At 32.7% G+C, this 14674-nt stretch overlaps 2 protein-coding genes across 2 annotated transcripts; one reads left to right on the forward strand and one right to left on the reverse strand.

Moving 5' to 3' along the window:
* Positions 1-786: 786 nt before the first annotated feature.
* LOC116348278 (flocculation protein FLO11) lies at positions 787-13841 on the reverse strand. The gene is made up of 7 exons (XM_031779228.1): positions 12397-13841; positions 2893-3189; positions 2713-2800; positions 2512-2649; positions 2149-2443; positions 1525-1939; positions 787-1363 (listed from the first exon to the last, which is right to left on the reverse strand). Exons 1-7 carry the CDS (start codon positions 12553-12555, stop codon positions 1259-1261), a joined length of 1497 nt encoding a protein of 498 aa, XP_031635088.1. The 5' UTR covers positions 12556-13841; the 3' UTR covers positions 787-1258.
* On the forward strand, positions 6422-11260 carry LOC116348282 (lipase member H-like). The gene is made up of 12 exons (XM_031779242.1): positions 6422-6455; positions 6936-7265; positions 8286-8385; positions 8574-8731; positions 8907-8973; positions 9060-9173; positions 9250-9323; positions 9420-9515; positions 9584-9613; positions 9686-9775; positions 10124-10307; positions 10523-11260. Exons 2-12 carry the CDS (start codon positions 7211-7213, stop codon positions 10578-10580), a joined length of 1026 nt encoding a protein of 341 aa, XP_031635102.1. The 5' UTR covers positions 6422-6455; positions 6936-7210; the 3' UTR covers positions 10581-11260.
* Positions 13842-14674: the final 833 nt, after the last annotated feature.

Here is a 14674-nt window from a genome sequence, read left to right on the forward strand (position 1 = left end):
GGAATTAAGAAGCAACAAATTACAGTCATTTGGGACAACACACAATGTAAATAGATAGATAGATATTTCTACAAATATTTCGCAAATAGCGCATATTTAACGCTTCTTTCAACTCGGACTCGAATGTTCATTTAATACAATTAAATTAAACTCCGGTTTCAGACTTGTTCGTCGACATTGCCCTCCAAACTTGACCTCGTCTTTTTTTCTAGCATGTGCAAATGATTCAGGCTATGCTGTTAGATGGATTTGAGTAAGATTGCAAAGGACACGGTAAAATCCACTGTTATGGCCATGCAACCATACGTTACAAGGGTTGGCATGGATACACATTTCGTAGCTTCTCGAGACAATTCTTGAATAGCTAAGTAAATAATTCGGAATCCGAATTGATAAAAGTATTCAACCGCTGTTTAAATATACTTACAAAAGCATTTGAATGCCGCTTTAATTAGATTTACCAAAGAAAAACTGAATGAATAAGGTTTAGGTGCTCACAAGACTGTCATGTATTATGTATGAAAAACGGCTATCCAAGTTTACCCACTGCCAAACCATATTTTCATGGTCAAATTCGAGGTTGGATTTGTGTGTACTTTCGATCATTTTTATAGTCTATATAGAGACACCACGCTTCTTTTCAGTTCCCAATTTTTCAAACTTTTAAATCTTCTGTAAAATAATGAATTAATTTTTTAATTAAAATAAAAGTAAATAATGCAAATGTTTACTATTTTTTGTTTAAATTCATTTGAATTTCTTGTTTATTTTTTTGTCTATTGTTAAAAAACGAACAAAATGTTATTGGTATGTTAAATTCTTGGAATGTTAGTCAGTTGTTATGAGGCTTGCATTTGAATGTTACGTCTTTTTGAATAGCCAATAATATATGTTGTTTGCATTTGAGCACGTAAAAAGCACCAATTTTGCAAATTTATATCAAGCCAACCGATACATAGTTTTCAAATAAGATCCTACATTAAAAATGCTTCTGCAATTAAAATTTCGTAGCTATTGAAGGAACAATAGAATTTAATTGAACGATTATTCAACATGTTTTATTTTTATTTGATAAAATACTATTTACTGGTTTTTTTTTATGCAACTACTTCTTAACTGATTGATTTTTTTTCTCCCAATAAATAAGTTTAACAATATAACAGTTGTCTATAGGTTCACAAGTTTAATAAATATTTTATGAAAATTTCATTCTAATAGGCAAATAGAAAAAAAAAAACAAAAATTACGTTTATTTATATTACTTTTTTGTCTTGCTATCGGTTTTATTATCACATAACAGAGAAAAGTACTTGACATCCTTTTTGCTACGTTTTTTTTCCTCTTTTGCTTGTCGTTTCTCTTCCTGAAAATAGAGCAGAAAAAGGTGTGTGTGTGAGAGAGATGACAAAACCGAAATGTTGAAATTCCAGGAAATAAATTGCTGAACAAATTAAGCGGGTAAACAACAACAAAGAAAAAATGTATTTATGCGAGACAAAAACTGCGTTTAATATTTATTATTACTTTTCTTGCTTCTTTTTCGGCTTTCAAGCGAAGTTTTTCCTCTTTTTTCCTTTTTTCTGCCGAATATTCATTTCTTTTGTTTTCGTTAACCATTTTTTCATTGATTTTACTGTTGCATTCTTTCGAAGTCGATTGCTCGGTGTTTGCCGTATTTTTGTTTTTATTCAGAGAAATGATAAAAAATGGATTGCGTGACGTTGATGGTGTCGTTATGTTTGGTTTTTGTTCAGTTGGCGATGCCAATGTTCGTGTACTTGTTGGCTTTGGTTTGATTGGTGCCACTTTTGCTGTCATGCCCAATTTTGAAACGGTCGATTGAGAGCTTGTGGACGATGTAGCACCCAATAGAGGAACGGTATCGAGTGATGACGATGATGATACAGATTTTGATTTTTGTGATGTATACGATGCAAACCTAAATCAAAATACGATGCAAACCAACAATAAAATGAATGTATCAATAATATCATACACAATAACCATCAATGCTCTAAATAATGATATCATTCAATTTTAATGGAATTATGCAGCCAAAAACACTATGATTTTTTGATATTTTAATAAATTGAATGAATATTTTCATTTCCGCCATTATTGATTTGCAATTGTTCAATGCGCTCATACCTCAGTCGTGGAGCAGAAGCAACGCGTGCTGGTGATGAGATGGACGCTTTAGTCGGACTTCGGAATTCCTTGATGGGTGGCAGCCTATTTTGCATATCATTAGAAAATACACTATATGAAGCGCTCTTTGGCGTATAATTTGCATTGCGTTTGTTAATGTACAGAGGTTGTTTTTTAATTTGTGGACTGGATGCATGATGAGATGGCTGTTCATGTTGGATCGGCTGTGGTTTCGGTTGGATTTTTTGAAATTGACTGTATTGAGAATTGCGTGGTATTGCACCGAGACAATTAACTAGAATGAATAGAAAAAGAAATATGCAATCATATAGGAAAATAAACGATATATATAGAAGATCTAACCGCCACAATTCTCATGTTTATGAATATCCTGTCGACTTTTACATGATAATGATAAGGAAGACGTTCCAGATGTGCCGGAATTGTTTGTTGAACATGACGCCTCCGAGCTACTTGATCGATTTGATGCGTATGAAATTCCTATGGAAATCGATTTTCGAACGTTTAATCATCTTTATGTTACAATTAATTTTATAATCTTACCAGATACATTAGATGACCCTGAGCTCATTGAATAAAGACTGGCCGATTGTGCTACTCGAACTCCAGCATTTTTACTGGTACATGGCGCCTACAATTATTTAGATCACAAATAATAATTATTATTATCAAATATCAATGTAAAGACGACTTTAACAAAAAAAAATCGCTTGAAATACGTACAGCCCAACTTTTTGAAGTTCCAACCGAGTAATTGCTGGCTGATTCCTGTAAGCGCCACGTCCCCGAACCGGATATGAGACGATTTATTCGTGCACGACAAATGACACATCTTAATGGTAATAGACGCTGTGCAACAGCGCTTTGTATTGTTTTTACAAAGCAACGACGACAAACGACTCGATGTCCACATGGAGATGTTTGCATTGTTGCACGTGCATTAATACAGATGACACATTCATCCTCAGATGATGTGGGTGGCTCCGGTTCACTCTCTTCTAATTTATTCAATAGTTTATCCTACAAATAGAGAAATGCAAAGGATTACAATTGAATCGTTGTTTTATCGTTTAGTTTTTTTTAAATAGAAAAGTGAATTTTTTGGAGTATTGACTGTAAAATATTTTTTCCCCTTTTGAATTCTGTCGGATATCGGAAGTAATGTGAATAAATTTTAATGAATAAAAGTTCGTCTTACTAATAAACTCAGCCATAGATCATTGGCTTTGCCAGCTTTGTGAGTGTTTTCGGCCGAAATTCTCGGCATTTTTCCATTTATATTTCGCACGATAATTGTCTTGGAGAAATTCTCTCAAGCAATCGAACAACAGCATACGTACAATAGGGTTTGAACCAAAGTTAATTAGATATCGTACCTTTGGTAATGCTTCGGCACAAACCCAAAATTGCACGTAAAATAATAATCGGGTATATGCAAAATACTGATTCGAAAAAAATGTAAGACTCTTCATTTCACAAGAAAAAAAACTGGGGTTTCATCATGCGAAAATCTCATAAAATGTCATTTTCGATGTTACTAGATTTTAAAATTAGAAAGAAAAATTGTTGAGTGAAGTTTAATCGGAATAGTATTCATAGTATTAATAGGCTTGGTGGTATGAGCATCAAAACATCTTCCCAAGGCTCTATCGTAAATTCTTATCTATTGCGTCTATTATGGCTTCATCGTCATCAGCCGAGCGCATATTTAGCATTGGGGGAAATGTTTTAACGACAAAAAGAAATCGCTTGCATACGGATGCTATTGAAGAGTTAATTTTTTAAATAAAAACAAAGAATTTTAAAATTTTGAATTGAATGACATTTTTTTTGTATATTTATATTTTTAATTCTTAACCAAATTCCGAGTTCGACCGATGCCCGTCCGTAAAAATCGGTCGTCGATCGGATTCAAGTAGGCAATTGTCGGAATACGGGCGGATCCGGATCACAAAAATATGGCCCGATGAGAACTCTGCTGAATACTTAAAAAGAAGCAAATGCCGAAGGTGACTTTTTGAAAGTTATACCGCTTCACTACGCTGCCCTAGCAGATAATTGTATACTTTTTCAAATCAGGAGTAAATACAGTGTATTTAATACAACAGAAAAAAAGCATTAAATTTGGTAATATGCTGCCGAAATTGGAATGAAATTCGAAGACTATATGATGGAAACACCGCTTCTCTATGCTGTAAAATCTTGCTTTTCGGAAGGTAATTGTAAACTTTTTCAAATCAGGAATAAATATTTTCAATGAATTTCAGTCTCTCACTGATCATATTAGCTTACCCAAAAATTATTAAAACTCCAGTTAAAAATAGAGCAAATGTTAATGTCGAATCAGATTATCATAAGAGAACACCGCTTTATTGGGTTGTTCGTACGGGTAATTGTATACTTTTTCAAATCAGAAATAAATACTTTCAATACAGTTTAATCTCTCACTTGTGCTAACTTGAAAATGTAACTAACTAAAAAAAACTTTTTATTCAATTCGCTCAAACCGCCAGTGCGTAAGATGATTTTAAATAATGGCAAAAACAAGATAAAATACTTAACCTTACACACTCGGCGTGAGCGAAAAAGTAAAAATATTTTGCACAAAAAAAGAATGAAATAAATTAAAGTGCAAAAATACAACATACAGACGTGATTGTAAAAATAAAATCTGGAGTTATCGTGTTTTTGCTTTTACATCAATGTATTGTGTTTTTCCTATTTGTTGCATATGTCATAGATTTGCGCTTATTTAGGCGTTCATTTGTAGCAGCTCATCGAAAACGGAAAATTCGTTGAGTTTAAATTGATCCACAATTGAGTTTGTTCGAAATGGAATTCATGCTGTATTTAGGAATTGAGTCATTTCATTTGCGACGCTAATTTTGAAAAATGTTGCAAACATTTTAGCTTGCTCCTTCTTATCAACTGATGATTTGTGTCCAAAATGCATCAATTTTTGATCACAGTCACTACTAATTCTTCTTCATATTGACAAAGCGCCAGAATGATGATAGATCGAACTTCAACGAGGAAGTCATTTTGTCGACATAAGTGTTTAACAAACCATAAATATTTATCTCTGCGATTTATAGCATAAGTATATAACTTATCAACTAAATTGCAAATGTAAGAAGGTGTGTGCTGCCGTATTGCATAATGTTATAATTTCAAGATGAGATAAATATTAAATCATTGCACTGCTGTACTATTTGTAAATATTTTTACATTTCAAAACATATCGGTGATCAAAATCTTTTGCGGCATTTTTCTGCTCGTTTGGTTATCGTAATTCGAATGATGTTATGAATGGTATCTGACGAAATGAATTGAGAAAATGGAAAAAACACGGCATAGTTGTATTTTCTCTTGCGATAGACCATTTTATTTCGTAGTTAGCTCAGTTTTTTCTGTATCGATAATTTTTTAAAGTAGTGCAGTACAACATGAGTATTGAAATACATACCAGCATTTGAAATGAATGTAATCATAATCAGTAAAAAGGCAAGTCAATGGTCAAAAGTAGATATTGAGTGTTGAGTGTGAAATATTCATTTGCCCATCTTCGGCATTTCAATTAATTTGAGTGCAATTTTCCAGAGCAGACCACATTCTATCTAGCATTTAATCATATTGACATATATGTGTTAAGTGGTCATACTATGTTCCAATGTTCAATTATAAAAAAGAATGTCACCATTCGCTAATGCTTTCAATAGATGCACACATAAACAATGATAAAAGCAATAACCACAAAAAAGTGCGCGACTTATAAATGTGCTAAAACACACGCATAAAAAAGACAATGGTCATTCGTCGATCGAAAACAATTACGCTTCACATTGTTTCAAATCGAAACGGTTGTCGTCTGGCTGAGAGTTGAACAAAAAAAAAATAATAGTTGCCCCACTAAATTACGCGCGCACACCGCTCTTGCATTTACATAATAACATCGATCACTTGGTTCATCGAGTAACATGTTCAGAACTTTTGCACTGTTCGAGACAAATGCGAGCAACACGAATCGTTTAGACTCGCTCTGCGACCATAAAATAAATTTGTTGATCAATATTTTCACTGGGAATGTAACAAGACACCGATATCGATATATTTCTTCTTTTTTTTTTTTTTTTTCTCTTCCTACTGCACGTAAAATATGTGCAAAAGAGTATTTCGTTGGCTGTGATATTCTATTTGAAATAAATAACTTTTGAACAACAAACAAGTGACTTAAGTAACTCAATAGTTTAACATCGTTGCAAAGTTGTCGATCGAATTTGAATCATGTAAAAAGAAAAGTTTTTTTTCCAATTAGAATACATTTTATTCCATATTTTTCAACTTAATTGTATCTACCCTGAAGAAAAAAAATTGTGCATTGAAATCAGAGTGAATTTTTTTCTGTAAAGGAAAAGAAAAAGAAAACGGCTTCAAAACTTTATTTTCTAGTATGTCAGTTGTTCCGTATGTCGGCTTTTTCCGCTTGATTACCAGGAATAGATAGTGAAAGTATTTCAAAAATCGTAATTGGTTCGGCATTGTTTCCACTTCTATGAACACATATTCTACTTGTTTAATCATATCAATCTTCAATGAATATTTAAATACGTTTTTTAATAATGCATTAAAAATTCATTTAGAACTTTTGACAGGTGTAATGTTTTCTTCGATTACATTGCATTATGAGCTGTTGAAAATAAGTAATGTGCCCAATTAATTTCAGAATAGATTTTCAATTTTAAATCCATTTTCTCATTTGACCACAGATCGATAAAAAAAAATTGTAACAAACGAGAAAAAAAGACACGCAAAACGTTCACATATATATAAATCGTTATTTTGATATACGTGAAATGATACAATTATTGAACATATATTATTGTGTCACACAAGCAAGCATCGAAACGATAAACAATAAAACCGCAAACTAGAAATCATACAGAAAAAAAAATCAGACAATTTTGAACGAGAAACGATTGCAATAAAATTGCTTGCGGATGCGGAACTAGTTTATGCAGAATTCAGAACATATCGCAATACAATGACATTATCGGGACCGGGATTAGCGCTTTGTTCACTATTCACGCTATATTTCGGTGAGTATATATCTATTTATGTATGCAGCATATATGGTATATTATATTTCATTCAACACACTTCGATGTGCAAACACAGATATAAGCAAAAGAACAATAAAAGGATATATATATGTGTGTATAAAAAAGCGATGTGAAACCAACAACTTGTCAACTGTCATTTTCATCAGAGATATCACACCATTCGTTACATTTGTTGTTGGCAATTCATTTCAAAAGATTCAAAGAGATGTTAACGCTCATTTGCTGATTAATCATTATTATTATATGGTAACTAAAATAAGTGTGAGAAAAAAAAAGAGTCGCATCATGACGATGGTCGTAATGGCAAAATTTTGAAAATGATGAATTAATGTAATAATCATTTATTATTCATTCGAAAATCAACGTCTGTATTCGAACAGAGAAAATCATGTTTTCTCGAATCATCAACGAGCTATAATCCTATAATAATAATCCACTATACGAATTCACACACTCACACACGCAAATGATTGCATTAATTTTTTATCATATACCATTGGTTAGTAACAGTCAAGATGAAAGAGCTATATATTATCGGTGAAATGACAAATTGTATTCAACTCATCGAAAATTACTATGATTCATGCACACTTTTTATTACCATTCTATATGCACAGGATACTATTCAAACAATGACTTCGACAGACAATTCTAATGACAATGAGCAGGCCAACAAGTGTGTTAAGTGTTATCAAATCAACTGGGTTTTCAATTTTCAAGACACACAGCAATTTTCTGTCATATCTTTCAATTTGCAAACGACAATGATAGACGGAATCGAAATGGACATAGATTATATCTACACACATCTACATATTAAATATACGAAGTAAAAGAAATCATTGAATCTGAGTTATACGCTTCATTCAATTCACACTGTGCCATTCATGGCCTTTGTAAACACAATTCGAACTATTATTATTCCCTTCGGTAGTATTGAAAACAAACCGATTTTTGATTTGATGATTTTATTTGATTTTCGGTATTGATTAATAGGCGGTTCACCAGTTATATACTCACCAGCACCACGGGGTAATTGCCAGAATTGCTGCCCGATTCGGGAGCCAAGGGATATTAAATTTTTTTTATACACAAGGTAATTATATCAACAGCATTCGCATAACATATATTATTTCATTGATTCATTTCACAGCGAAAGTGTCAAGTTCAATTGATTCATTTGTACCATATATATGCTTTCACAAATTGATGGATAATTTTCGTGCAATTACAAATTGATGTGATGTGTCTTCTTCTTCATTTCATTTTTATTCAACATTTCAGATCGAATCCAATCAACGCCGATGTACTTTATTTATCCGACAAAAAGCGTTTTGAAACATCGAACTTTAATAAATCAAATGTACTAATTATTTATTTGCACGGTTTTTCGGAAAGTGTACCCGGCGGAGCTGGACAAAGTAGTCAAGAAATGCGGGACGGTATGCAAAAATCTTGTTTTAAACAAACTTATATGCAATTAATTGATGGAATTCATTTTATTTTTTGATTGTGCTAAATTGCAAAAAAAAAGACAAATTCTTTGAATGTCAAACACAAATAGTAACTTTTTTTCTAATCAAAATTGATTGCCAACGTGTTTTCGTGTTTTGATAGCATTCTTAAAAGTAAATGACTACAACGTTTTGTTAGTGGACTGGAGCCCAATCACCGCTTTACCATGGTAATGATTCACCAGTTTTTTTTTGTTTTTGGTACGGCCACAGATATACCTTATTGTTTATTTGAATCGATGTTAAATTTTGCAAGGTATTGGAATTCTGTACAAAATGTGCCGCGTGTTGGAAGGTATTTGGCTCGTTTTATTAAATTTCTCAATGAAAATGGAGTGAACATGCAACGAATCCATGTGATTGGATTTAGGTATGAGTGATTCGTTTTCGTTTTTCTTTAATAAAACATTTCTTGTATGCAATATCAACACTTTTCGAACGTATAGTTTGGGAGCTGAAGTGGCCGGATTTGCTGGAAAAATGCTAAAGGAATGGAATCTTAGTTTGTCAAGGATAACAGGTACATTTCATTTTACCGTTTTTTTTTTCGAACAAATATATTCAAAGAATGTGTTTTATAATTTATTTTATTAAAAAAAATGACAACCGGGGTTAGGTCTGGATCCTGCATTTCCACTTCATATGTTCATTAATAAATCGACGAGATTGGGCGTGGATTCTGCTGATTTTGTTGATGTCATTCACACAGATGGTATTTATGATTCAATCGTCAACCGTTTTGTTTGTCAAACTAAAAAAAAAACCGTTCTTTATCTTCAGGTGGAATTCTTGGATACCCCTGGCCACTTGGTATTTGTTGACAACCATATAACCATGTGTAACTAAAAATGCAGCTAGAAAAAAATTCACAATTTTTTTCAGGCCATGCAGATTTCTTTCCGAATCGAGGTGTGCTTCAGCCCGGTTGCTTAGCACAAGAGATATCAAAAAATCGATGGTATACCATTGTGGGTATGTTAGAAACATTCTATTACTTTGCACATTTTTTTTTTCGCAATGCATCATTGCCAAGAATGAAATACTTGGCAAAATAGTGAATGTAAAATCTTCGAAATAGTAATTTATTCACTTTTTTTCCCTTGTTTAAATTAAATTGTAACGTAACCTTCTTTTTTGCGTTGTTAAATTTGTTCATTCAAACAAACGTATTACGCATTATACGCCGTTAGACGAATTGAACAAAACGATATTTATGCGATCTACCGTTATTTTCATGTTGGTGCCATTGCTGGTTTCGGGCCATTTTGATTCGTATTGCTCTCTTTTTTTTTGTGAAACATTTTCCATAATGTATGCCAGTTGGCTGCAGTCATCAGAGAGCTTGGGAGTACTTTATTGAATCACTCAGCCGGGCAAATGCTTTTTTGGCAACCTACTGCGAACCAGCTACTGAACCAAAATCGTTGTTGCCAATAAACAATCAAACCGAAATAAACTGTGATAAAAAAATTTCAGCTTACATGGGCTTCAATGCAGATACAAGGTAATTTGGTTTTTGGCGAATGTATTTATTGAAATTATCTCGAAGCGAACATCATACTCAGAGATGGTCGATAGCAAGACATTGTTCCTTGCTAGGTATTTTTTCTTTTTTTGTAAAATTACTTCTAATTATCTGCAAAATGCAATTGAAATTTAGATGTATTTCAAAGCGATAGGGTTAATTGTAATATTTTGATCGATTTATTTTGTTTGTAGGTTACGAGGTAAATTCTATTTGTCAACGAATAGTGAACCACCATTTGGTAAAAATTGAAGCAGCGATGAAAGATTGAATAACTTATAACATCATCAATCAAATTGTTATGCCAATTACATGGATGACATGACAATTTCAATTGGGCCTTTAAGAGTGGATATAGTGTTCGACTTGAAAATTTCGCACTTGTTTTCGGGACGGGTTTTTCTGGTTGTTGTTGATGTCACATCACAAAGCAAAATCAAATTAACGGTCGAGCCCAAAGTTATGCTAAATTATTACTTTATTCCAAGTTGGAACAATCGTCAGTCATATACTTTCTACACCGTAATCATTTCAACGGATTTATTATAGTGAAATGATTAATTTTCTCACAGTGACGAAATGATTGAAAGCACTTCCATAAAATATAGTGTGTCTAATTATTAACATTTCTATGATTCTGCCATTTATTTTTCATGAAGCAATTAGTTGATTCGTAATGGATTTATCGCCGTGTTATCCAGGTTCACAAGAAAGAAAGAAAAATTCTACGAATTTGAAGTAGAAGAAAACCAAACAAAAACCAATATTCAATACAATGGAAAAGAATCGAAGAAAAAAAAGTGACAACGGAGAAAACAAACAAAACAAAGTATATGTGTGTATGTTATATGAAAATATATTGGCATTCTGATACAAACAATTCCAGACAGTTGAGAACAATCCCAGTAATGCTATTAATTTTTGATCAACAATAAATGGACATAAAGACTCTTGAAAATCGACGTTGAATCGGTATTATCATTGATTGAGTGCTATTTTGAATGATAATTTTCTTTTAAGCCCGAGGCTAAAAAAAAACATTAGCTTTTTTCTATAGATTTGTTTTCGTTTTTTGTTGTTGTTTTCTTATATTTTGATCAAATGAAATTAACGCGATAGTACATTACTGATTAAGTATAATAAATCTACATAAATATATAATATATATTAAAACCGCCTTTGTTTTATTTTCGATTCACATCAGCTCGTATTCGTCATATGTGTTTAACTAAAAACCATACGATTTTTAGGACAAAACATTATATATTTTTCATTATAATTTTCGTGACTTTGGGAATTTATGCTAAAATTGGGCACACCTAAATTTTTGCTATGCACACGGAGAGAAAGACAGAGAGACAGAGAAAAAAAAGTCTTCCATTTACCATTAAAGTTTGGCTGCTACGTCGTTCGAATTGTTTCAATATACTGATTGGAATGGCCTGTGGAACGGTGGAAAATAATCAAGTAATAACGAAGGAAAGAAAATGAAAACAAAGTTAAACGATATGGCATGCATGCATAGTGTTATCAGTACAATTTAACAATGTTTGCATGGAATAAATCGAAAATGTAAAGGATCCGAAATTATCTGTGCAGCAAGCTCGAATAAATCGACGTTGAAGGTTTTTCCACGTAGTAGATATTTGAAATAAATCACTCTATTTCTCTCTTAAAGCGAAATTTCGTATTAATTGAAACAATTGAAGCGATTATTTTCCAAACAATACATAAATTCCGAGTGCATAAAATGGGGGAGAGAAATGTATTATCCGATATCCAAGGTGACCAATTTTATTCTACGCGGCAACATGAACAATTTTCTCTAACAATTCCCGATTCAAGTGCACAAAATTGAAAAGTTGCGTGCTTAAAAGATTACGCGACGAAAAAGAATGGCTTTGCACGCATAAGGTGCACATAGCTTTGACCACCTGAAGTTAAATCTAATTAACGATTACCAAAAAAAAAGTCCCATTGTTATACACATTAAATGGTATGGTTTTCATCAGACTAAATAGAATTGTTTTTGTTTTTTTCGTTGTACTTTAATTACAAGATAACTTACGATTTTATGATGCAATGCTGATAGTTCACGTTCAGTGACACGACGACTTTGGGCTTCTCGACGACGCTGCCGGAATTGATTATATTTATAGGCTAATACGCTACCCGGTAGCGCCAATGCATTAAATGCCTCCAAAGGTGAACGACGACCGAATGGCATTTTGTTCAAAAATATTTTGTGTGAGTGTCCTTTCTTATCGTTTTATTTTGATATTTCCATTCTATTGTTGGATCATTATACTGTTTATTCTTCCTCAAATGGTTTCAACTGTAAGGTCATTCAAGTGTTTGGCTTTTGCTCGTTAAGCACTCTCTTACTCACAACAAATAAACATTTACGTATGGTTTTCGACACATTTTCCTAGTCCCGTTCACTTTGGCTAATAATGGTATACTTTGTATTTTCTGCAGCAAAATCTTTTAGTTTTCTTTTTATCTAGCTATGATATGCTAATTGAAATTTCATTTCTTTTTTTCTGGATAACTTTTTTTTATTTAGACATTTTAAATTTGATGAACACTTTGGTTCACGTTTTTGGGAATTTAAATATAAAAACTACAAATAAAATATAAAATGTAAAGCAGTAGTAATCCCTTTACTTGGAAACAGTGCTATGCGAATGGCTAATTTTACAACGCATACACTCACTTTGGGAACATTCACCTTTGATATTTTATCATTTTGCACAGTCATAATATACTTGACCATTCATTATCATGTTTAATTTATGTTCACCAAATATTTATCAAAGTTTTACAGCACGCGCAGATCACTGTCAGATTATATTTAAACAGCCAATACAGTATCTCTGTTCAATGTTCGAGGGAAATTACGCGGATTTTAATTTTCATATAAAATGTGATTTATTTTCAACAATTTTTCTCCAGCATATAAAACTGAAAACATTTTTCTAGCGGTTGGCATTTTTTTTTATTCCCTGTTTTTTTTTTTTAACTCAAATGACTTTCAAAACTTATTAAACACTCATACTGCGCCATTCCAACGTTGTGAGCTTTTTCCAAGATTATTGTTTACAAAAGTAAATATCAAAGGTTTGATTTGACTGCATCTACTTGTTTAATGCACACCTTACGCGGTTTTCGATATAACCAACACTCTATCCAACACTTATTTGTTTTTTGTAATTGATTTAATATTAGCACACAATGTGAATACATTGCGTTGATTTGGGCAAATTATTTGCAAAACAAATCAATGCAAAGAACATATGAAGAAGACGAAGAAGAATAAGAAAAATGAACGAAAAAGAAAAAAAAAATGAAAATGTTTTTAAATTGACAACAAAAGCATTTAAATGGAGACAAAACAGCACTTTTACTATGGTAAATCGATTGTTACCAATTGAAGCGAACGACCCGAAAAAATCGCGCCGTTGTTGAAAATGAAAAATGCACACACCGTCATTGAGTGCTTGCCGTGAGTGCTGCTCTGTGTTTCTCTCATTCTCTAACTTCAGTATACTGCTTTTGAAAATGCTAACCAGCATGGAAAATCCATCCAATATACACATATTCTATGACACAAAATGCTACACCATGGAGAAAGAGAATGCACAAAATGAGAGGCAAAATGGAAGCACACGCACATACAGAAAATTGGCGGAGAAAGGTTTCCTGGACACACAGAACTGGATAAAATTCATCAGCAACCCTCCGAACGGTTATTGTACGGAGCATTGTATTTGTATTTGTGTGCAACATTCGGGGTGTATTAGTGCGCGTTACTTCTTTTTTTTTTGTCAAATTGACAGTATCATGCTTGAAAGCTTGACATACATGTACGTTTGTTTCCTTGTGACTGGCTGGCTTAGACCAGTAAAATGACAGTTGTGTTTGTGAGCTGATGGAAGTATATTAGAATTGGACGGAGTTTTTGTGAACCAGACAGAGATAGAAACAGTGTTATCTGTCGATACATTTGTAGCAACAACAACAACAAAATTCAATGAATGCTTACAATACAGTCACAAATATTGAACCATGTATGGACAAAAAAAAGTCATCGCTTTTATATTGTGAAACACTAAATTTAGTGACGCAATTTATGCACATGCAAACAATATAATAATATACATGGGTCTTGAACGGCAAATACATTCACATACGTTTGAGAATGTGTGCGATACACGCAACTAGCTACATTTCGAAAAGGATAGATTATTTTATATGCTATTCAGTAGGCAAGGTGAAGAAACTTACCGTGTCCTAAGTACGACAAATGCATTTTTCACGAGTAAGCACAATTGCAAAATATGTTG

Source organism: Contarinia nasturtii, unplaced genomic scaffold (assembly GCF_009176525.2).
Source record: "Contarinia nasturtii isolate CC-2019 unplaced genomic scaffold, AAFC_CNas_1.1 Cnas_scaffold_129, whole genome shotgun sequence".
Taxonomy (NCBI): Eukaryota; Metazoa; Arthropoda; class Insecta; order Diptera; family Cecidomyiidae; genus Contarinia; species Contarinia nasturtii.

Excerpts from the sequence above, each read along its gene's own strand:
- LOC116348278 (XM_031779228.1), bottom strand. The coding sequence starts at position 12,555 with ATGCCATTCGGTCGTCGTTCACCTTTGGAGGCATTTAATGCATTGGCG. Across the intron at positions 1,940-2,148 it reads GCTTCTGCTCCACGACTGAG|GTTTGCATCGTATACATCAC; the intron begins GTATGAGCGCAT and ends ATTTTGATTTAG. Across the intron at positions 1,364-1,524 it reads CCGAAAAAGAAGCAAGAAAA|GAAGAGAAACGACAAGCAAA; the intron begins GTAATAATAAAT and ends CTCTATTTTCAG.
- LOC116348282 (XM_031779242.1), top strand. The coding sequence starts at position 7,211 with ATGACATTATCGGGACCGGGATTAGCGCTTTGTTCACTATTCACGCTA. Across the intron at positions 9,174-9,249 it reads ATCCATGTGATTGGATTTAG|TTTGGGAGCTGAAGTGGCCG; the intron begins GTATGAGTGATT and ends TCGAACGTATAG. Across the intron at positions 9,776-10,123 it reads TCGATGGTATACCATTGTGG|TTGGCTGCAGTCATCAGAGA; the intron begins GTATGTTAGAAA and ends AATGTATGCCAG.